General features: G+C 45.2%; 2 protein-coding genes across 2 annotated transcripts in view; one reads left to right on the top strand and one right to left on the bottom strand.

Moving 5' to 3' along the window:
- The window catches only part of WDFY4 (WDFY family member 4), a 255,320-nt gene that overhangs the window by 180,431 nt on the left and 51,901 nt on the right, over window positions 1-22,988 (top strand). The window contains 6 exon segments of the mRNA XM_030569859.1: window positions 1,674-1,794; window positions 4,592-4,677; window positions 5,783-5,845; window positions 19,660-19,702; window positions 21,500-21,619; window positions 22,662-22,779. Coding sequence (XP_030425719.1) covers window positions 1,674-1,794; window positions 4,592-4,677; window positions 5,783-5,845; window positions 19,660-19,702; window positions 21,500-21,619; window positions 22,662-22,779 — 551 coding nt within the window.
- On the bottom strand, window positions 7,671-14,916 carry LRRC18 (leucine rich repeat containing 18). Its single transcript, XM_030569860.1, has 2 exons — window positions 14,566-14,916; window positions 7,671-8,972 (listed from the first exon to the last, which is right to left on the bottom strand). Exon 2 carries the CDS (start codon window positions 8,870-8,872, stop codon window positions 8,102-8,104), a length of 771 nt encoding a protein of 256 aa, XP_030425720.1. The 5' UTR covers window positions 8,873-8,972; window positions 14,566-14,916; the 3' UTR covers window positions 7,671-8,101.

Below are 22,988 nucleotides of genomic sequence, written 5' to 3'. Positions count from 1 at the left end.
AGGAATAAACCCCCTAACCCATCTGGATCCAGAGAAAGGAAAAGTGGACAGGAATGAGAGAATCTTAAAAGGAAGGTCTTGGAGTCATGCAAACAGCCACAGATGAGTTCTGTTGGGAGCCACTCAGGGACCACATTCCAGTGTCTGCCTCCACCCCCAGCCTTGGAACAGCATGTAAAGACATCCTCGCTTATTTCAGATGCCTCAACAGGACATAAAGCCAAGGATAGTGCCTCAGTTACCTGGATTACATGGGGCCAGATTTCAATATCCTTACTCCTGTTGAATAGGCCTTACTTGTGCCATGAGTAGTATCACCCCAATCGATGGCACTACCTGACAATAAGGTACTTACTGCTCAGTGTGAGTAAGAATATCACAAACTGAGCTGAAAGGGACTTCCACCTTCAGCTGTATTGACCTTTCCCTGCTTTTCAGTAACAAGCATTTTCCAAACATTGTTTAGAGTGAGGAGTACTTAGCAATTAGAGTTGTTATACTGGATATGGCTATTATTTATATTACAGCACCACCCGAAATGTGCTAAGCGTATAGAGAGAGATAGAAAGACATAGCCCCATTACAGATGGAAATTATTCTCTTTTTCTGGTGTCGTTAAGTGTTGTTGGTATTTCCTTCTTCATCTCTCCCATCTTTTATTCATTTGGAACATTCTTTAGAGAAGCCTTTTGCTTTATTGGTTGATAAGTTCCTATTTCTTTCTCCAAGGCTGAAGGGATCATAATTAATACTTGGCACACTGACCCCATTTTTATGATTCTTGTTTTACTGAAAATGATCAATATTGAAAGTGGGTTTGTAGGCTGGCTTTCTGCTCATGCTCTGTGGATGCATATGGGGGTGTTTGTGCTCAGAGTCCACTGGAAAGTGAGTGACTCATTGTTTTTACTCATTGACCATGCATCGATGGTTACTGCTTTACATCCACTTTCTACTGGATCAAATGTTAGTGACTCTGTATGATTGGGTGAATCAAATAGTGACCAGATTGGCTTCTGGGAAAACACTGTCTCATGCTTTCACTGGATTTCTTTTAAAGGATGTGATCATTTTGGACCCAATTATTATACCTCTCCTCACACTGAGTAATATGTGAAGACCCTTTCAAGTCAGTGGGACTATCTGAGAAGTAAGGTACTACCAAACGGGGGTAAAGATGTCACAGTGCAGCCCTTTGTGATCAGCAGCATCCCCTGGCCATGGCTCTATTTCATCCAGACCTCTATCTCCTCCCACCTCGACTATTGCAAATCCTTTCTCTGTGGACTTTTTTTTTTTGTGTCACTGCTTTTCAGACAGCATATACAGAATGCTGCTACTGTCCACTTGCATGTCCTAAAAAGCATGATCACACCAAATGGACCTTCACGCTCCACTGCTCCCTCTTTGTTTCAGGATCTAGTATGAAATTGCCTTCAGGGTGTTTGAAACCTTCCATGCTCTGGCTGAGATCACAGACCTTTTAGGATACCAGGCTCTGTAGAAACGTACATAAAGCCATTTGTGCATTACTGAAGGGTATTCCAAGACCATGTGGTGGTTGCTGTGTATAGGGTTATGCCCGAGGCTTTCCTCACATCCAGCATGTTTGTTGCAAAGGCCTTGCTTGTTCTTGTCCATCTCAAACACGTTTCTGTTTTTACCTCTTTCAGCATCACCGATCCATTTATTTTCAGCTTATGCCACAAAGAGCAGGGCATGGGAGATCAGACATGTTCCCGATATGTGTACAGTGACATTAAAGAGATACATCTGATGCGCTTTCTTCTACAGGTAGGTGTCAATACGCCATGTTGTTTGGGAAACAGCTGCAAGAAAAGTGGTAAAATATGACCAGGAACCAGAGATGACCCCCTACCTGCCAATAGTGGGGGCAGAGTGAAGGCAGCTGGCTTCAGCAGTGTTACTGAGCATGCTCAGTACAAGCCAAACAGCATATCTTGGGGTGGGAGGGGGGCTGTCTTAAACAGATTGTTAAGGTTAATGTCCCTTCTACCTGTAAAGGGTTACAAGCAGGGAACTGGACACCTGACCAGAAGACCAATCAGAAGACAAGATACGTTTAAATTTGGGTGGAGGGAAGCTTTTGTGTGTGTTCTTTGTCTGTTGTGTGTTCTTCTCTCGGAGGGTCTGACAGAGACCAGACATTACTACAGGCTCTCTACGTTTCTTTTCAGATAGTAAGTAAAAACAGGTGGTTTAGGCTTTTTGATTGTTTTACTTTATTTGCAATTGTGGATCTGGCTGGTTAACTTTTATATGTGTAGTTGCTGGGAATATTTTGATTTGTAGTGGTACTGGGGGGAAAGTCTCTTTCTGGTGTCTGTAAGCTATAGGACCCTGTAATATTTACATCTTGAAGTTACAGAGATAATTCTTTACTTTTTCCTTTCTTTTATTAAAAGATTTCTTTTAGAGAACCTGATTGATTTTTTTCCCCTTGTTTCCCTTGTTTTATTCCAGGGGATTGGGATAACTCACCAGGATGGGTGGGGCAGACGGGAGTGGGGAGAGAGAGAATCTCTCTCTGTTTTCCTTGAATCTGTTTGCCTCTTTGTGGTAGGGAGATGCTTCTCTGTATGGTGATTAAGAGGTTGGATCAGTATCTCTCAGGATAGCCCAGGGAGGGAAATTCTGGGAGCCGGAAAGGTGGAGGAATGGTTTATTTCTCCTTGTTTTAAGAACCCAAGGAATCTGGGTTCTTGGGGTCCCCAGGGAAGGTTGGGGAAGTCAGAGTGCCCCAAAACACTATATTTTTGGGTGGTGGCAATGCTATCAGATCTAAGTTGGTAATTAAGCTTAGAGGATTCAGGTGCTAGTATCTCATTTTCTGAACTCTAAGGTTCAGATCTGAGTGGGAATGCTATGACAGGGGCGAACATGACCCCCATACCCCCCTCCACTGCCTCTGCCAGGAACTATTTGCATTATAACGCCTAAGGATTGGACTTTCTCCACTCCCACATTACTGCTCTTGTCCCCATCTCTGCTTTGCTAGCTGTGGATGTTGGAAACTTCTGTCCCTGCTCGCCAAAGCATTAGCCCTGTTATTCCACTGTATGACTTCTCAGGAACTGAATCAGTATTACCAGGAAAGAATTGCTATGGAGACGTGTCCCTTATAATTGAGGCCAAGATTTTCAAAAATAGGTGCCTCAAATCAGTCCACTAAATCCTGATTTAAGCTCCTAAACAAGTGGGCCCATTTTCAATAGTGCTCAGCTCCCATACACACCCAAAGAAGGAAAACACAGAGCTCTGTTGCTCCTACTCTTGTGGGATAACTTTTCAGCTAGTGAACCTGAACCTCTACTAGAGCTGAGTGAATAATGGATTTTTCCATTTGAGGAATAACTCGAAAAATATGAAAAAAAAATTAGTTTGGTTCAAACTGAAACAGGAATCTTTTTGGGATTTTATTTTATGGTCAAAATGAAAAAATGAAAAAATAATTAGAGTAGAACTAATCATTTTGTGTGACCCAAAAATGTTTTTTTCACCCATCTTTCATTTCCTTTCAGGCTGTTTTTCAAGTGTTTTTCACCTATTTCTTTTAATTAGCTACATTTCTCAACAGAACCGCATTCTGTTTCGGAATGTCAAAATGTTTTGTTTTGAAATCATTTAATTTTTTTTCAGACAAAACTTCTAGCCAGATTCAACCTGAATGTAGGAATACTCTTAGTGCCCCCCCAATGCATTTTTTCATAAATTTACTATTCAGCCAAAAAAAAAATCACTGGCTCCAGTCATTATGGCTGTAACTCCTTTGCCTTTAGTAGAAATACATCAAGGTTGCCCATTCAGTTCACTCTGTTTTAGCCTTGATCTTGCAATGAGAATCCCACCAGAAGTCCTTTCAGAATCAGACTCTTAACTTGCCATAGAGCATTTGTGAGTTGTTTGTTGCGATCACTGCTTTCCTATTGCCTCTTGTCTTATACTTAGATTGTAAGCACTTGGGGGCAGAGGCTGTCTGTTCTGTGTCTGTGCAGCACCTCACACAGTGGACTCGTAGGTGCTATTGCAGTGGAGATAATAAATAGTATTAATGCTTTTACTAGAGCAATTGGAAAAAAATAAATTGATTTGGCCCAGGATAAATAATAGGTTTATAAACAAATTGTCTATATCATGGGGGGGAGACAGCAACTTTAATCACTAAAAGATTCTCTAAATAATAGCATAAACTCCACCCAATTTAGAGGAGATGTCTCATAGGTTTTCCTTTGAGCTTGATTCAGAGTTTAGGAAGGGGTGAACTTTCTTGGTAAAAGAGCTGTTTTAACTAGTTGATGGGCCAAAGGTTTGGAGTTTGCGTTTGCTTCTTGAACTTTCTCCAGCCTGTTGGACCTTGCATATTGGGCTGGCTATATTGTGAAAGTCACCTCTCATAGGCTGGTTATATTGTGAAAGTCACCCCTTGTGATCCCACCTGCACAGAGATCATTACATAATCTGGCCCTTAGTGCTGAAAACCCTGTAAAATTGGGCAAACAATACGTTCCTCTCTGCTATGCTCACCCCTTGCTCCAGGGGTCTCCACGGTGCAAATGGTTTATCCTTACAGGAGATCGCCTTGGAAATATTCTTCAAAAACGGCTATTCCAAGTTTCTCGTCTTCCACGACAGTGACAGGAATAAAGCCTTTAAGAGGTAATTACTGCTTCAGTCTGGCATATTAGCACCAAGGTCACAGCAGCTGGTATTGTTTTACGCTTGCGGCACCATTCCCCTCCATTCACATGTGTCTCCCAAACAGCGACCCTAAGGGTTCACTCTAAAATTGCAGCTCCTGGGTCTTTGGATGTTTCCACTTAAGCATGAAAAACATAATTTCTCCTGGCCAATGTCATTTTCCCCTTGCTAAGCTGTAATTTTTTTGGAGCATTGCTTATGATTTTTTAGTATTAGGTACATAAGATGAGTTTGGTTCTCTGGCCCTTACTTTAAATCTTTGGCATAAATAGAGCTGACATGACTTTTTAAACAGTGGCGCTTTTGTTTGGGAGAGAAGGCTTTTCTTTTATAGCTGCCTTGTCCTGGTGTCGTTTTCCCTTGCTGACGTTAGAGTATAAAGTGGATGATTTGTACATTGCTTTCTATCAGCCACTTTAATTTAACCACGATGGCCTGGCAAAACTGCAACTCTGGTAATAATATTGGGTATAATTTGGCTGTCCTTACCAAGGCAGAACACTCATGATGCAGAAATTCCCAGGTGAAATTCTGTGGCCTAGGTTGATCATTATGATCATTTAATCTAGTGGATCATAATGATCCCTTCTGGCCTTAAAATTTATGCGTAGGCCCAATGGAACTTTGCCTAAATAACAACTGCAGGTTCTGAACCATTCTTCCTATCTCAACTCACCTTGCTGTTTCAGTTAGATAGGGAAACCTGCCCTAAAATGCTGCATAGTATAGCCATTGGCAATTAACCGGCAGCCAGATTCTACCCCAGAAGCAACAGCATTTTAGTGATGGATGAAGTTCTTCTTATCTTTGTTGACTGAATATCAGTTGAAGGCATCGATTCAGGAAGCACTTAAGCTGAAGACCATCCCTATCCAGGACAGCATATAAATGCCTACTTAACTTTAAACATAGCAGATGTCCCACTGACTTGAAGTGCTGTCCTGACTGTAAGGGGTCTCAGTTTGTAAAGTGCTTTGGCATCATTTGGGATTAAACCTCAGTGATCATTACAGGTAATGGTCTTTTAAAGACCATGTTGATTTATTTTCTCCTCTCTGTTTAGATTTTGTTCGTTGCAATCTGTTTTGAAGGCAAAAGGAATAACTGAAGAATCCCTGAATATAAGGTAATAAGCCGGAATCATTCCCAATCGTTCTGATAGTTGTCTGCAGTAAATGTAATTTTTGTTCTACTTTAACAAAGGACACTATAAATTGACTTTTTTTGTTCCCTTTAAAGCTTATTTCGAGTATTCAGAGGCATCCCAAAATCTTCCCAAAGCATTCGGCTGTAAAATATCTTCATTACAAAGGCATGAGGGATGCATTAAGTAGCTGTTATCCATAGTTAATTAATAATGATTATCTTCTTAATATGACTTTATTGGTAAACTCTTATGTAGATGGTTAGTGTGGGGAAGAATAGGGAACAGACAGTCTATGACGTGAGGTTAGAGAGCTAATCCATAATGCTGCTGCATAATGGCATCTTTAGTGGGCAGTTAGAGCAGACAGTGACAGATGTGCCTAGTCCACAGTGATGCTGCAGAACCTACTATAACAGCTTCACAATAGAAATCCCAATGTGCTACCCCTTGCCAAGTGGGTTTATTTCCAAGCACAGAGTGATGTGGCTGGGCGAATATTCTGTGCTGATCCTGAATACCTGCGTACCCAGAACTTCTCTTGAGCTGGATGCCCAAGGAATACTTTCTTAGGCTCCTAATTGGCATCTTCATGGTGACCCTCCCATGGGTTGACAGCTCCTTTTGATTTGGATAAACACTCAGAAGTTTGGACGATTCTCTTAATCTACCAAATTGCTTGGGCTGGAAATCTCCCAGGAAGAGCCACTTCCATTATTTCCTGCTTTCCCTCTTCCCAGGTTCTAATGCAGGTCACTGGGCCCCAGACCATGCAGAGCTTTGTACACTATAGCAAATGGCTAAAGCTGTTCCTGAAAGGGAACCAGAAACTAGTACAGAGCCATGAAAACAACTTTTAAGTTGTGAAGGGGTCCCAAATAGTTAACAGTGTTGAGACATAAATGATCACCAAGGGGCACGAGCATCAGCAGCCCATTGAGATGAGAGAGGTTATGCCTCTCTGAGCAGTTGCCCCCATCCTTGTCAGGCTCACATAGTTGTCTCCATTGGTTACTCTCAGATCACTGGTTTTAGATTTACAGTTACAGAGTTACTTTTTTGGACTTGAAAGATGACACTCCAGAGCGAGAAGGCAGCTTAAGACAAGTACCACCAGTCCCGGTCCAGGCTGAGCCCTGTTGGGACTAATGTGGATCTCTGAGAAACCCAAAGAAGATCCTAGAGTCAGTATGGAGCAGCACGTTCCACTCTGTACTGGACGACTGATATATTTAGACAGAATGAAACAGCCCAAGGGCTGGTGCTGTAGGAATAGATTTATTCTATGTTTTCCTAACACTCATCAATCAGTAATTTTCCAAATCCTCCCGGATCATGTCTTCATGACCTTTGGGCTGGAGTTGGGCTCAAGAGTAGGTGAGAGAAGTATGACTTGTGTTAGGCCTTATCCTTGCTGAGGTTTAAGGAGCCTTACTCTGCCTGTTCTGAATCTTGGAAGCACAGTTGAGCACAAAGGGTTTTTAGTCCCCATGAGGATCTGCCTGGAATGTTATCCCCTTGAGGGGAGAGGACCTCTTCTACATTGTTCCCTCTGAGGAATGGGGATAGAAGCTTGGCACAGCTCTCTCTGGGCCATGCTGTAGTGTGAGCTAGCAGACACCAGACTCCACATGCTTAAGTGAAGGATTAGAGAGAACATCCTCCTACCTGGAAATGCTTTCTCCATGCACAATGGTCTTGTACAAAACTGGTAGATACTGGGCCAGATCCTGGAGACCAGTCCTTCTGCCCAGTACAGCTCAGGGCCATAAAGGAAATTTTGAGCAACCTTTATGCCTGTCCGGCCTAGGGTTTTCCAAGTCATGCTAACTGGTCACAGCCCTTCAGGGGACTGAGGGCAGTTGCTGATAGGCTTGGTGAAGCAGTTTCTTGACCCTGATTGGTGGGGGAAGAAGGGTTACAGGAGCCCTATGCCACTTGGAGGTTTAATTACGCTGCAGAAATCCCCAAAGCAGGTGGGACAGGAGTCAGGATCTGGCCCATGGTGTCTGCTGGTAAATAAAAGTCAGGAACCAAGCATGCTCTTTCACCTTTATTTTTCTGCACTTCTGTTGCTTTGGGGCCCATTCACTGGTTTAGGAGAAACAGCAGGTCCTCTCCACCTAACACTGAGCAAACCCTTAAATGAAGAAAACTGCGGTAAGGGGAAAAGCTGTTTATTGGCTTGGACTGGACGCTGTAAGAGTTGGATGGACAGACTTTGTGACACTGCCACCTTCACCGCCACTCCACTTGGTTATCCTTTGCCGTGGAGTTGGGCGTCATGAGGGAAGAAAAGTTTGGCTTCCTCAGAGAGGTGGGCACTGCGTTCTTCAGCTTGTTCAGCTTGTCCCTCTCCTCCTGGCACCTCTTCAGACAGGGGCCACACAAGTCTTTCTCATCCACCAAGTACAGGGCTTCCATGCGCTTGATGGTGTCAATTAACAGTTCCTCCTCTGTTGGTTGGGGGAAGGGGTTCCTCTTCACGTTCATCTTCTTGAGCTTGGGGAGCTTTGCAACACTGTTAGGTATAGTTGTCAGGTAGTTGTCAAAGAGGCCCACTTCCTGGAGCTCCTTCAGGGCCCCAAGGGTGGTGGGGAGATTGTCGATCTGGTTCAAGCCCAGGTTGAGGGTGCGCAGGTTCTTCAGCTGGCTCAGCTCCACTGGCAGGCTCTTGGTGGTCAGCTTGTTGTTGCAGATGTTGAGGTAGAAGAGGTTCTGGAGCATGCCGATCGTCTCCGGCAGCTTCTCGATCTGGTTGCTGTGCAAGTCCAGCCAGCGCAGGTTTTGGAACTTCTCGATGAAGTCTGGGATTTTCTTGATCATGTTCCTGCTCAGATCCAGCTCGTCCACATCAGCCAGCTTGAGGATGCACTTGGGGAAGGTGGTGATGCCCATCTTGCTCAGGTCAAGGCGGCGTTTCCCATCAAACGTGATCTTGATGCAGTTTTTGGCGACTTTCAAGGTGACCTTTTTCCCTTTGGGGCCTTTTGCTTTCCCCTTGGCCATTTGTCCGCTGGGGAAGAGAAATAGGTCAGATTATGTCAGGAAGGAGTATTCAGATGGAGGGGCCCAAGTGAAATCTTCTGAGGCTGCTTGCTGTTAAACCCTGGTTCAGAATAAAAAGTGACCTTGTTAAAAGTTAACACATAACCACTGGACTCTTTAAAGTCACAACATTTCCCTTAGGGGCATGAGTTCTCCACCTAGAGGGCATGATTCCCAAGAGTGTCATACATATGTGTCGGGGTCATGACCCAGTGCAGAGGAGGTTTTGAACCACTGGTCTGTGGTGTCCCAGGGTTTTAGTGATGGAGTATGGGGACTCTGGAGCCTTTCACCACTAGGGTGCTGGTTTCAGTCCAGCCTGTGCTGATAGGGGATAAAAATGATTGCCATCCATTAGCTCTTTGGTGGCCTGTGTGAAATAAGTGGTGGGTCTCAGTCCAGTCCCCAGGGGGCACTTGTTCATCTCAGAAAACCCATCGCCCAAAAAGGTATTAATTAGATCAGACGCTTTGGAGACCAATTGGCCATACATACTCCTTAGACAGCAAGTGTGTAGCAGCGCCCTCTTCCCTCGATGCAGCCTCATTACAAAGGCTGGGCAGAGGGACCAGGATTGGGCCCTTGGCCCCCGTTCAGCAAAGCACTTATGTACTTTAGGCACGTGCATAAGAGCTTTGCTGAACTGGGGCCTTGAGTCATCGTCAAAGTAAACATAATAACAGAGCTAAATCTGACGCTACTTTGTACACCTTCCCGTTTCCATTGACTTTAACAGTGCTACAGCCAACGTACATCTAGACACAATTTGATCTAAAGCTTTACAATGACATTGTTACCTTGGGACCATAAAAGAGACTTTTAAAGACAAGAATGCCTGTGTTCCCTAAACAGCACCCACAGCTGCCCTTCCTGTATGCAGAGAGATGGCACTGCCCAGCAGGGACGCAGCAGGTAGAGCATACCCCTAGGGAGCACAGGAAAGAGTGTCCTAGCAGTTCAAAATGCTTTGAGATCAGCTGAGAGGAGATGCTACAGAAGGGCAACAGAAAAGGCTATAAAACCCTTATAAGACCTGATCCAATGCCCATTGGAGTCAATGGAAACCTTTGGCTCTACCTATTGTGACACCGGTGGGCAGATTTTCCAAAGACCTCTCCACCCAGATACTATGGTGACAGTCGGCAGTATAAACCCATAAGGCAGAACATCCATCTACCTCTAATTGTGGAGCACTTCTGAAAATCCAGCCCATTCAGGGCTTTGCTGAACGGAGGCCTAGGTGGCTAATAATACACTGCAATCGCAGGGATGTCATTAGTAGGTGAGGTCATCAAAGGTAACTGACAATACACATCAGCAGTAAAAGAAATAGGAGAATTCATTGGCAAGGAGCGGCAGTGACTGTAGCTGCTGGGGAGCTGAGAGGAGCACAGGTTACGGCTGGCTAATCTCCAGCTGATCCGGGTGCTCCTGCATTTAATTGTAAAGAGTCAAATCACGGCTTTGATGAATGATTGTTTGGGAAGCAATATGGATTTGTCTACAATACACTTCTCCATTAGAAAGGCTTCATTACAAACCCTTCAGGCTTTTTGGCTACTCATTAATCATGTGCAAGTACATCAAAAGGGAGCTCAGACTGGAGATAAGACATATCGACTCCTTTCAATTATATGCCATAGCCCAAAACAATGCAAAGGCAGTGTGTCTGCGTCAGTCACGCGCGCCCTGCCAGGCCTTCGGAAGTGAGACAGACTCTTCAGGAAATTTGGGAAACAGCACCAGGTTTCAATCTTGCTGAGAGCTGAATGCATCTTTTGACCACTTTTATTTTTAATAGTGTTAGATAGATTTCAGTGCCTTTATCAGCCTAGCCCCATACACACCCATCACTCTATCCATCTATTATGCTTCTCTACCCTGGTAGTCTTTACTGCATTGATCTTTACCCACCCCTATGAGGTAAGGCAGAGATGTTATCCCCATTGTACAGATGGGGAACTGAGACACAGAGAGACTAGGGGACTTGCCCAAGGTCACACAGGAAGTCAATGGCATGGCAGAGACTTAAACTCTGGTCTCCCATATCCCAGCAATCAAAGTGTATGTATTGGTGTTAGCCCAGGAGAGAGGGGGTGGAGTTAATCTCCAAGGAGAGCAAGGGAGGATGTCAGGATAACCACAGTGAGCCATGTTCATCCCTAGTGACACTCCACTGACTGTAGGAGATGAATTTTGGCCTCATCCTTCCCTGTGTTACTCATAACACCGCCGAGTCCAAGCTCTGGGCCCAAGCTGCATTGTCCTGGGGAGAGGCTAGGAGGGGGTGGTACCCGGACCCTGGATGCTCTAGGAGGGGGACTTTCAAGTTGACCTTTCAAGTTTCCCTCAAATTATCTCCTCAAGGGTGAGGGCTTTCAGGGCCTCCAGAGAAGGCAGGCAGTGTGGCTTCCCAACCCAGCTGATCCTTAGGGGCTGTGGAGAAGGTGTCACCCAGGATCCTGTGTAGGATGTCAGTGCTGCCTCTCTGGTATCCTTCCCCAACCCCTGTGGCAAAGCCTTCACTATGGCTGTGCAGTAGGGTATTAGCAAGTCATCCAAGGACAAACTTGCCCCTCTAGGGCTGGGCTTCTATTCCCATTTTGATTTCCAATAAGACAGGCCTGTGTCCTTACTGCATTGCTGCCCCCTCATGCTAGGAAACTGCCTGCCTGCCTGGCTGAGCAGAGGAGAGTTTTGTGGAGCTGCCCTGGAGGCATCTCTCTGTTGCACCATCACGAAAGTAGCTGGAAGGTGCCCAAAAGAGAGGATGGAGAGAGGCTGATGCTGCCCTCAATGGCAGCTGTTTGCTGACGTCTGTGGTGTTACATAGGCATTGCTATGGGCAGGGTCTGGCCCCCAGACTAATTCAGCCTGAATGCTGCTCCTGACAATAAGAGATTTTAACAGCCAAACCCGATTCCTGTAAGAAATTAGGGCAAAATCCTCTCCTGACTGTGCAGGGGGAGCAGTGCCAGCCACATGAGAGATCTCCGAGCCTCCTGCTAGCACAAGACAGGTTCAATCAGCGCAGCAAGGAGCTGTGTGTGGCAGGGCCCACCTTACACTGCAATGAAAGATGCAGCTAGCAACCCCCCTTCAGGCACAGCCTGTGGACTCTGCTGCAGACTTCTATGCTAGTGTTCACTTGGACTCCGGATTCCAGTCCCACCCAGGCAAAGAGGCTCTCTGTATCCCCACCCCTTGTCATTAATGCTGGTTGACTACAGCAGGAGTTAGTGGGTGCTATCCATCTTTGGGAAAAGTAGAGGGAACCAGAGTGCGGACAGAAGGTGGCTGTGGCTGTTACTTGAATAATGAATCCAGTTTAACTCTTCTGGGTGCCTGTGCATCAATGCCTCTGGCTGGGTCATTTGTAGGGATTGAATTTGTGACCTTTGGGGGCTGGATGCATAAGCCTCTTTTGCTCAAGCTAAAGAACCAGCTGCATTCGCTGAAAGGCAGCAGCTAACTCATGAACTGCATTATGTGATTCAGAGGGGGACAAAGACACGCGCTGGTTAACGTGGGTAGTACTTGGGTTCAGATTTGTAAAGGTATTTAGGTCTCTATCTGCATCTTTAGGCATCTTAAAAAATATGGCCCATCATTGCTTCAATCAAAAGGCAATATGCCCCCTCCTCCCCCTGCGTGCATCCCCACCACAGGAACTAGCCATACCATGAGTTTCATACTTACAACAACTGTGATTTCTGAACCCACCAGCAAGACTGAGCATTAGAGCTCTTCCAAAGTTCTGGGGTAAGGAGGCAGCCCAAATGGGATGGAAAGCTTTCCTCTCCGCCCATGGTAAACTAATTAGCAGCCTTTCACAAGTCTGCGGTTGGAGATAATGGGAGCTTCTTTAGCCGCGTCTGGGTCTGGTTTGAGCTGAATAAAAGGGCTCCAACTCCTTAGCTATTGACATTAAAAATTCAGGAATGGCAGGGGACAGCCTGTGGTGGCTGTTAATTATAAACATTCAATATCACAATTACACTCCCGGGGAGGAGCTGGAGAGTTCGGGCTGGAGACTCACGCTCTGCCACCTGAACAAAGAATCGGGAACACGATGGAACTTTCTTTTAGCAAACTTTCTTTCTTTGATTATCCTTTGTGTTCTCCCTCTGAGTTAATGTGGAACCTGGGCCTAGGCAGCACTGCTGGAGGTGCTGACTTGCCAAAGAAGCTCCTGACCATAAAACCCCTTTTTATCCATATTCCCTGGCTAGATCGGGCCTTTAAGGCACAGGGTTGAGTGGCAGAGGGTGCGGAGCTGCACTGCCTAGGGTGGTTGTGCTTCTTTGTTGTCAAACCTATCTCCCCGTTGTTGCATGCAGAACGGTGATGCACAGGATGCACCTGATGCATAAGGTATGTGTTTAGGTTAGAACCTTGGCCCTGCCTCCTTTGGGGTGGTGCAGGAAGGGAAAAGACCTTATGCTCCCTGAAGCATTGGGACTATGATGCAGGGTGTGTAATGGGTGGGGACTCCTTGTTCCTTCCCAGCCCCTGCTTACCTGTGCAGGGCCAGGTATATGACATAGCTGCTTAGACCCCTCTGATAGGTGAGTGGGAGCTGAACTGTCCCTAGCTACCAGGAGAATGCAGATTCTCTCTTGGTCCTGATGCTCTCTGTGCTGCCCCATCACCAGTCTCCCCTTTCTCAGCAAAGCGCTTGGGGGAATCAGCCCCTCTGCCTAGTCACCTCCCACAGAGTACTTCGTAGAGGTCTCCCCACTTAAGAGTCTCCTCCCACATCAGGCTCCCTGAGCTCAGTGCTGGCTTGGTCTCTGGAGCTTGCTCAATAAATGCTCTTTCTCTGGCTGTGGCAGTGACTCCTCCTCTACACCAAGACTCCTTCATCTCCCACAAATCCCGTGGGTGCATTTCTGCTCCCTTCCCCTCTGTGCCACCTTTGACCTTAGCTACCACTTGACACTGCTTAGGCTCACTCAGCTGTACGTATCTCTCAAGGCCTTTAAGGACTAATTCCTTTCCATCTTCTTTGGTCTCTTCCCATCCCCCTTCCTGTGCTGATTTTAGTTCATCTTCTTGGGGCAGACGACATATCCATAACTGGATCACATGGCTGGTGCTACGTAAATAATAGCCATACAGGTACGGAGCCCATGGATAAATCTTTCCCTTTCGTGTGTGGTAACTTAGACTTGCCAAATACAAGAGATCAGCTACTTGTTTGCTTTGTGCCTAGACACTACAAAGACTGGGCCTATAGACTGACCTGAGATTGATACACGATCAAAAGCCAAACCAGGTGCCGTTTGTGTTTTGCATTATACCCTTTGCGCACTAGCTGGCAGGTACTGCAAATCATAGTAGGATTCATTTTCCTGCTTACTGTTTCTTGTTGTCAGCTACAACTTAATATGAAGGAGAGATTAATTCACTGACTCTCTTAAACGTGGTTTCTGCTAACAGGGACTGGTTTAGATTAAATGGATCCTGTTTGCAAGCAGGAACTGCAGCTCCCTTTAAATTCCCTTAATTTTCCACACTGCTTCAGAACAACCCTGTTAACCTGCCGCACAAACACTGACACCCCCCCCCCCCAAAAAAAAAGTAAAGAATATGTCATCTAAACAAGTCTCTGGAATTGCAACGGTGCTGTATAGAGCTGTTTGAGATCTTACCGGCTGGCATCTAGGAAGCATCTACGCCAGGCGCATACACATCGCAAGCTGCCTGCTTTGTCTGTGCAGCAGAATGAGCTTCCATGCTCTGTCAGTGTGCAGTTGTCTTCTATGTAGTCTTCTCTGAATAGTGAATTAGTCCTTCTCCCGGGTTTGTAAATAAAACCCCAGTGTGCTGGGGAAGCCTGGGCAGATTTGCTTTCCACAGGCCTGCAAATTCTAAAGTCAGACTTCCTTTTTTTTTTTTTTTTTTTTTTAAACAGCAACCTTTCAAGAAATCATTGTTTATGTGTGTGTTGGGGGTGGGGGGGAAGTGTTCTAAGGACTTACCCAGCTACAGTGTCACCCTATTCAACTCTCCTTCCACAGCCTGTGAAACTTTTGTTCCTAAGCAACCAGAATCCCAGGTCCTTGGAGATCATTAGCATAATGTTTTGTTCCAACATGCAGGTTCAGACAAGAGCCGGAAAGGACTCAGCAGCATGCAGGTCCTGGAAATGTCAGATGTGGATTTATGCAGAGAAGGAGACCATTGCAACTGGATTAGGAAAGGAGAAGGGAATTGAACTGTTTGCTAGCTGGGTGCGTTAGCTGTGGGTTTCAGTTATTTGGCCATTTCATCAGACTCTGCTGTAGTGCAGGTGAGAGTTGTTTGCAATGTGTAGTTCTGATCTTACAACACTTATAATGCCATCCCCTATGTTGATCCTTGGCAACCCAGCTAGACGAGTAGACACAGCAGGGAGTAGACATGGCACAGAGAATGACCACAAAGTATCCCCAATGCTGCAGCTGTTGGTATGAGCTGCTGTCTGTATGCAGCTGCCTCTGATCCCCTCGGAACAGAGTTATTCATTCCATTATGCCTCCCTGGGGAAGCTTCTCTTATTATGACATGTGAATTTACCATAATTCTTCTCTTAGGCCTAGGGTAACAAGCTTGTGCTTCCCGTGGCCGGGTATGATGGCTTCAAAGTGGAACCAATAAATCACTGAGGAAAAGAAATAGCTGTAATTTAAATATGTTGTGCAAGGGGCTACTGGAGGTGCTGTCTTTCACGTGAGGTGTAAAACCAGGGAACTGTTTGAAATGTGTAGTCATTAAAGATCCCAGGATGGTCTGGGCATGAAAAGGTTTAATGTTAACGCTGGTGTAGTTGCCAGGTTCCAACACCGGTGAATATAGTCCACCTACATCCCACTGCTAGTTATGGTGTACACGGTATACTTGACTGCCTGTGCTTCTCTGCACTGGATGCTACATTTCAGTAGTGGAAAAGGTACCCCTATGCCTGTATCAGTTTGTAAAAGGCCTGTGGTGTCAAAGGCATTCTGTAAATATAAGATATACTTTTGTACCACTCAGGGGTCTCAGCACAGTCTGACCAAAATGAATTAAACCTCAATGAGTTAAGCCTTGTGAGGTGGGTTGATAGCATGACCCTCATTTTGTGAAGAGTTAAACTGAGGTACAGAGCAGTCATTATCCAACTCGGGAATACAGCCAGAGTCTTGTCACCTATCAAATAGGAATGATATTTCCCTAACTCTCATGGAAGGGTTGGGAGGCTAATTTGACTGATGTTCATAAAGCACTACAAGATACTCAGGTGGAAGGTGCTACAAAAGTTCAAGCTTTTAAATTCTTATTCTTATTATTTACATATTCCATATTTTCCCTCCATCATTGGAGTGGTGGAAGAATATCAGGGACAGGTAAACTGGAACAGTCAAATAACAGCAACCTTGCATCACTGCCCTTGTGTCACCTAAACTGAACCTTGCTGAGGCTTGAGGAAAAGCTGGTTAAGTTTAAAGGGAAAGCAATTATTTCCATGCACCTCTACTCTTCTTGGTCGGTGCAGGAAGCAGAAGTTGGATTGTTGATATTCCAGGGAAAGGTCTGATTGTAGAGTATTCTCAACTCAGTGTTGAGCCGGTAAATACTGGGAATTCCTCAAGGAAGCTGCTGCTTATGAGAATTCCTACCCTATTTTGCAGACTTTAGAACTTCAGATAGTTGAGTAAAAACAACAGGAGTGAAATCCTGGCCCTACTGAAATTAGTGGGAGTTTTGCCATTGACTTCAACAAGGGCAGAATTTTACCCCAGGGCTTTGATGAAAACTTTTGAGCTTTACCCATTGCTAATGCACAGAGAGCTCTGGCTGGCTGTAACTAGAATGAGGCCACAGGCTGATCTTCATCGGATAGGGATTAATTAATCACTCCATGGATGGCCCAGGCAAAGGTAAATCATCGTGAGCAGACATACATGGTGCTCAGATATTGCAGTGGTTAACACCCTAGAAATAGCATACAGTAGATGGACACTTCTGTTGAATCCACGTAAACTCACCCCCTTGGAAAAGTTCAGCTATTTATGTTTATAAAGCTCCTGTCCCCCTTTCCTTTTTGGCATTAGCCCTGGATTTTGTGTTAAGTGCACTCACTGCTCTGTGGTAGCTGCTGCTGATCTACTCTCAGCCTGCACTGTGTTAGCTGGGGAGATGTTGGCTGGAGACACGCTGTTTGATGAAAGATGGTCAGGGACATAGGAGGAATTGTCTTTACCATCCCAGGCCTGTGGTCAAAGTTCTAACTTCTGTGAGTCATCATGTTCTGGCACAGAATTCCAGAATCTTTGAGACTGGGAGGGGCTATCAAGTCTAGCCCTCTACATCCCAACAGGATATGCCTGAGATGGGACTATCTAGACTTACCTTTGAATACCTCCATGAGGATGGCTGACTCCTCAATCTCTTTAAATTCTACAGCAAACACTTAGAACTGTGTGACACAGGCAGAGGTCTAAGTGGCCCCCAGAGAATCCCCATTAGCTGTTAGGAATATAGGGCCTGTGACACACAGCTTAACAGTTCTGTTTCTATCCACTAAAAGGCAGTGGTATACCTGTGTAAATATATGTACACTTGGCCAATTGATTGCAATATCTAATATTTTAATCTCCCCCATAGAGTGGTGCCTCTTTAAAACTCTGAAGGACTGAGGGGTGCAGCAAGTTCATACGTTGTAGAACTCCTTCACAATTCCCCACCAAAGGGTTCACCACGGACCCTCGATTAATGCCAGCAGCCCGGGCACCCCTGTCCTCTCATCCACCCCTATGAGAAGCAGGTTGATCCAATCCTGTCTGCCAGCTGCTAAAACCCAACCTGATCCCTCCGTGACAGGTTCCCTAATCCAATCCCCCTACAGCCTCATAACCTGACCATAGGCAAGCTCCTTAACCCCTCTCCCCCTCTCGTAGCATACAGTCTGCTTTCCTCCCTTCCAGAATATGCTAGCCAAGACGATGCACAAAATTCTGCAAAACCTGCACATAGGAACGTGAGAACTGTGTGACAAATGGCAGGTATTTATAGTACCCCAATTTGCTACTTTAGAATTCCTAAATTCCTGTGCCAAATTCTACTCAGAATCAGTGGTTCAAATCCAAAGTAATCCCATTGCAGTCAGTGGAGTCCCTCCTGATTTCCACCATGTAACGGAGAGCAGCATTTACCCTCTTGTCTTTAGGACAAAGAGCCAAGATCTATCCTCCCGTATCAGATGTGAATGACACTCGTTGTTTGCGTGCATGGTTGCTATAAACTTAACCTATGATTGGCTGGTCATGCAGGGGAACTAAACAAAGAAGTGTATGAGTTTTAGGTCGTGAGACAGAATCAGTCCTAGATTTTATTGTTTGTTCAATGAGATTAACCCATAATCTGCTCTAAAAACGTTATCTAAGCAACAGGCAAATAATACTAATTCTGAGACATTCACTTGTCCAACAGAAATTATACAGCAACATAATGATAGAGAGAGGGTTAGGTGAATAATTAATTTTTCAGTCTAAGGAAAAAATCATTTCACACCGAACAAAATGTTTCATTTCATTTTTGAGTGTTTTTTACCTTTTTTTGGTAATTAAATCTTGCTATTTTTTAACAGAACCTCATTTTGAAACAAAAATCAAAATGTTTCATTTAGTAAATGTAAAAATGAAACATTGTGACTTAATTTTTCTTTTCTTTTCTTTTCTTTCTTTTGCCAAACCTATTTGACAAATTCAATCCAAAGCTGTATTTTTTGGGGAGAAGGGAGGGAGGGAGGGAGGGAGGGAGGATGAATAAATTATTTGACAAAAGAAATTGGTTGGTTCCAATTATATAATCATTAGGATCATGTTACAGGGATTTATTCCTGATAATTCATTAAATAAAAAGTGGTGGTAAAAGTAGAAAATTCTAGATTTTCTCCTAAATCGTTGATTTTATGGCCAGAAGGGACCATTATGGTAATCTACTCTGACCTCTCGCATGAAACACAGGCCAGAGAACGTCACCCAGTAATTCCTGTTTCAAGCCCATAGCTGGAGTTGAGCTAGAACATATGATTTTATTTCTGAGGAGTTAGTAATTCTATCTCTGAGAGGGTCACCATGCTGCGGCAATGTACTCATAAGAAAAGGCTCCTGCTGCCCAACTGAATTGGCAGTACCACACGGCAGCACCTTGGCAGGTGACATCCGTCCAAGAACCTACCAGACACTACCCTACTTAACTTTTTGGATTTAACAAGAGCATAGCCCACGGTAAGAGGTTTGAGGGTACTACTACTGAACAACATACTTGGTTTTGGTAGCTCCCCACTATTTGAATATATTCTACATCTTGTTTTAATTTGCTCAGAACTCTTGATGCTTTCATCTTTTGGGCTGAAATTTCTCCAACTTGTAATCTTCTTCAGGGCTATTTTTTTTGAAAATGAACAAAAGTTGCTGAGCATTTATGAGAGTGAAGAGGACAAGGAGGGAGGAAAATACATTTTCCTATTATTAAAAATAATAGAAAAAACACAAACCTGGCAACCATTTTTTCAGAACTGCTGTAAGTCCAAAGTGACAGGGGTGGGAAAGCAGAAATTTTATATGAAGATTGATTGGGAAATAGACTTTATTAATGAGAAAATCCTATTCAAAAGAAGTTGGGGTCCAGGGCAGGGATTGGAATATTAATGTAATTTCTTAGTCATTCTCCAGTGGTTTTGAAGCACATGGTGACAATAAAAACTTTGTTTCATGCAGGAAGAACACGGGAGGAGAAAAGACAATGCTCCAGAAGTGGCAGGTAAATGTAGACACATCTCTGGCTAACTCTCTGATAAGTAAAACCATGTCAATACCTACGAGAGGAAAGAAAAGGATGGACCAACTCTCTCTGCCCTACTGAAGTGTACCAGGAACCCCAGCAATACTGCTAAAAAGACAAACTTCATCCTGCAGGGCTTAGAGTCAATCTCTCACTATTTGGGGTTGGGGTGAGACCCTTCATGGGGTACAGATTATCCCACACTGGGTTATTGCAGATTCCTTGCACCTTCCTCTGAAGCAGCTGGTGCTGGCCACTGTTGGAGACAGGACACTAGACTCAATGGACCTCGGGCATTAGTTCTTTGCTGCCGTGATGCCTAAGCTGACCACTCTAGTCAAGATGAGGGGATGTGTAGAAGGAGGTCTCAGCAGATGTAAATAAGCAAAGCTCCATTGTTTCACTGGAGTGACACCGTCCTACACCAGCTGAGTGCCTGGACTGTAGCTTCCAGTGGCTACGCACCTCTGATAAAGATCTTGATGGCCATGGAAGACAATGTAGAAATCCACAGGCTCTATCACATTTGGCTCTGCAGGGTGTTTGCCAGGATTCTCCTGCACATGGATAACAATAAAACAGTTATGTGTTTGGCTCTCCATCAAACCGTATGAAAGCAATACAGTTCCCTGTTACATACGTATAACACTAGAGCATTTAGTGGTTTCAGCCAGTATGTAAATTACATAGTCTGAAGAAGATCCAATGAGAAAACTTATTTAACATTTTGGTGAACTGATTATTATAGAATAGTAGCAGGCTGATGTAGGCTTGTGCTGATTTGAATAGAGGTTGCTGATTGATTATAGTATTTATAACACTGTGGCCCAGCTGAACAGGGGCTCCTTGGAGTTCTGAGAATGCTTCCAAAGTTTAAAAGCAGCTGCTGTCTCTGATGGCTCAGAATCCAGGCCAGTGGGCATTGCTACTATCTGAACATTATTACCAGCTGAGAGCTCTTTGTAATGCATGCAAAATGAGCTGGTGGGTTCAGTCCAGTTTCTAGAGCACAGATGTCCAGATCTCAATGATTGGGCGTGTGTGTGCACACAGCACCTAACAAAGCACGTGCCACTGAGCCCCTGAGGTGCTAACACAACACATATATTAATAATAATCATCACAAGAACTACACTTACAATTGGCACCCTTGCTGGCATTTCAGCACAGAGATCACAAGAAGAATGAACTCCCCTCTCACCCAGAGAGGCGGTCTCTCCAAGTCAGATTCAAGGCACTTTGCCCTGTGCACACTGGGGACAAGGGAACAATGTGTGGGAAATTTGCATTGTCAAATTCCAGACTGTATTTGTTTTGTGAATTAGTCCCCAGTAAGGGGGCTTCACTTGCCAGGACAGTCACTCTGGCACCATTCACAATGAACTGAAAGACCAAAAACTGTGCAGTGGCTCTGGATAGCGAGTAGAGCTGGTAACTGTTTTTTATTCAAAACATTTAAATGAAAACGGGCTTTTTTGTCCAAATGGAAATTTCTGTTGGAAATGCCCAAGTTTGAAGGCAATTTTCGTGTTTTCATCGAAAACCCATAAACCAATTTTTTCTGTTGATGTTTTTCACCAAAAACCCAAAGCTTTGTGAGGAAAATTCTGGAGAAAATAGAAACTTTTTAATTACCAGTAAAAATATTCCCATGTCCCGACTGGCTATGCTAATGAGTTGTGTTTAGACTGTGTGGGGTTGGCTCTTACTGATTAACCAAGAGCCAAGAGCAGCTTCACCTTAGGGGTTTGTGATGGTTTTTCCCTGATGTGGCAGAAGAGAGAGATCAGTAACTTCGACTACCTGATGTACCTGAACACGCTGGCGGGGCGCACATATAATGACTTCATGCAGTACCCTGTGTTCCCCTGGATCTTGGCTGATTACCACTCCCAGGTGAGCTCTTTGTGCTTAGTAGTTTTTCTGTGCTTTCTGCAGTAGAAGCCATGCAAAGGGTTCTTCACTGACGTGAATGCTGGGGTGGGCCTAGTTCTAGAACCCACTCCTGAGGTCTCAAGCCAGAGCTGTACTGTGCTAGAGAGTGGGCTATGGAGGGAGCAGGCCCTGTGCTCCTCTGAGAGCAGGTACTGCTTGCTGCTTGTCCCTTCATGCAGGCTGTGCCAGTCTGGGTACATCTACACAGCAATCGGGAGGCACAATTGCAGCGCGTTGAGGCATACCCGATCTAGCTATGATTGGCTAGCTCACTAAAAATAGCAGTGTAGCCACAGCAGTATGAGCCAGCTGCCTGAGTACAGTACTGTCTGGGACCACAGAGACATGGGTAGCTGGCTTGTGTCATCATGGCTACATAGCTATGTATTGCAAGCTAGCTCAGTCCAAGCTAGCACGTGTATGCCTATGCGTGCTGTCCTGATTGCAGTGTGAACGTACCCTCCGGGTGGGAGGCTCCTTGCACATACTGCCCTCTCAGAGGCACATGCCCTCTGCTTCCAAGGATCTTTCCCTCTCCCTTGGGAGGGGGATCTTGGTAGCATTGAACCTCTGCCCAGAAAGGCAGATATGCTGCGGTTTCTGCACTATATGCTGGGGTCACTCCATGAACCAACCGGCAAAGGGGTGATGCCTGAAGGCAGGGCTCATTCTCTTTCCCCAGGGACTGAGGGCATCATTTCTACCAGCTTATACCTGCCCAACACATAGCTTCCTGTGACGCGTCTCCCAGTTTGCTTTGGCCATACTGACACCCTGCACTGGTTAACGCAGTTCCCACAGAGTAACAGGGAGGCATTGCATATTGGCGAGGGCATCACACCAGGTTTGACGGGGTGAGCACCAAGCTCAGCAAATTCCCCTAGCTGCAGGTGTGGCTGACACAGCTAAGCCGATGCAGCTAGGCAGGTCACAGAGCCGAGCCTGGTCAGTGGGGTTCCAGGAGAGTTCAGCTGCTCCCCCATCCCCGATGTTTGCCTTGCAGATGCTGAACCTTGCTAGCCCCCAGACATTCCGAGACCTTTCTAAGCCCATGGGAGCTCAGACACTGGAAAGGAAACGCAAATTTATCCAGCGCTACCATGAGGTGGAGAAGAGTGAAGGTGAGTGCTTTCGGAAAATCACGGGAAGCACAAATCCAGCTCCCACTGAACCCCTTGAATGCTGGGTGAATTCTTAGGGAGATGTCACCTGCGAGAGGACCAGTTGATTTCTAGGGTTTGGGGAGAGCCGGAAGAGAGAGGGCCTCAGGTTCCTGGGACGTGCCTCCTACAAGGAGTGACTCGCATCCTGATGTTCCCCGTCCTGCGTG

Source organism: Gopherus evgoodei, chromosome 7 (assembly GCF_007399415.2).
Source record: "Gopherus evgoodei ecotype Sinaloan lineage chromosome 7, rGopEvg1_v1.p, whole genome shotgun sequence".
Lineage (NCBI taxonomy): Eukaryota > Metazoa > Chordata > Testudines > Testudinidae > Gopherus > Gopherus evgoodei.
Note: the sequence above shows the minus strand (reverse complement) of the source record. Positions and strands in the feature narration are given on the sequence as shown.

What these genes read in the sequence shown, in the direction of transcription:
- LRRC18 (XM_030569860.1), bottom strand. Translation starts at nt 8,872, where the DNA reads ATGGCCAAGGGGAAAGCAAAAGGCCCCAAAGGGAAAAAGGTCACCTTG.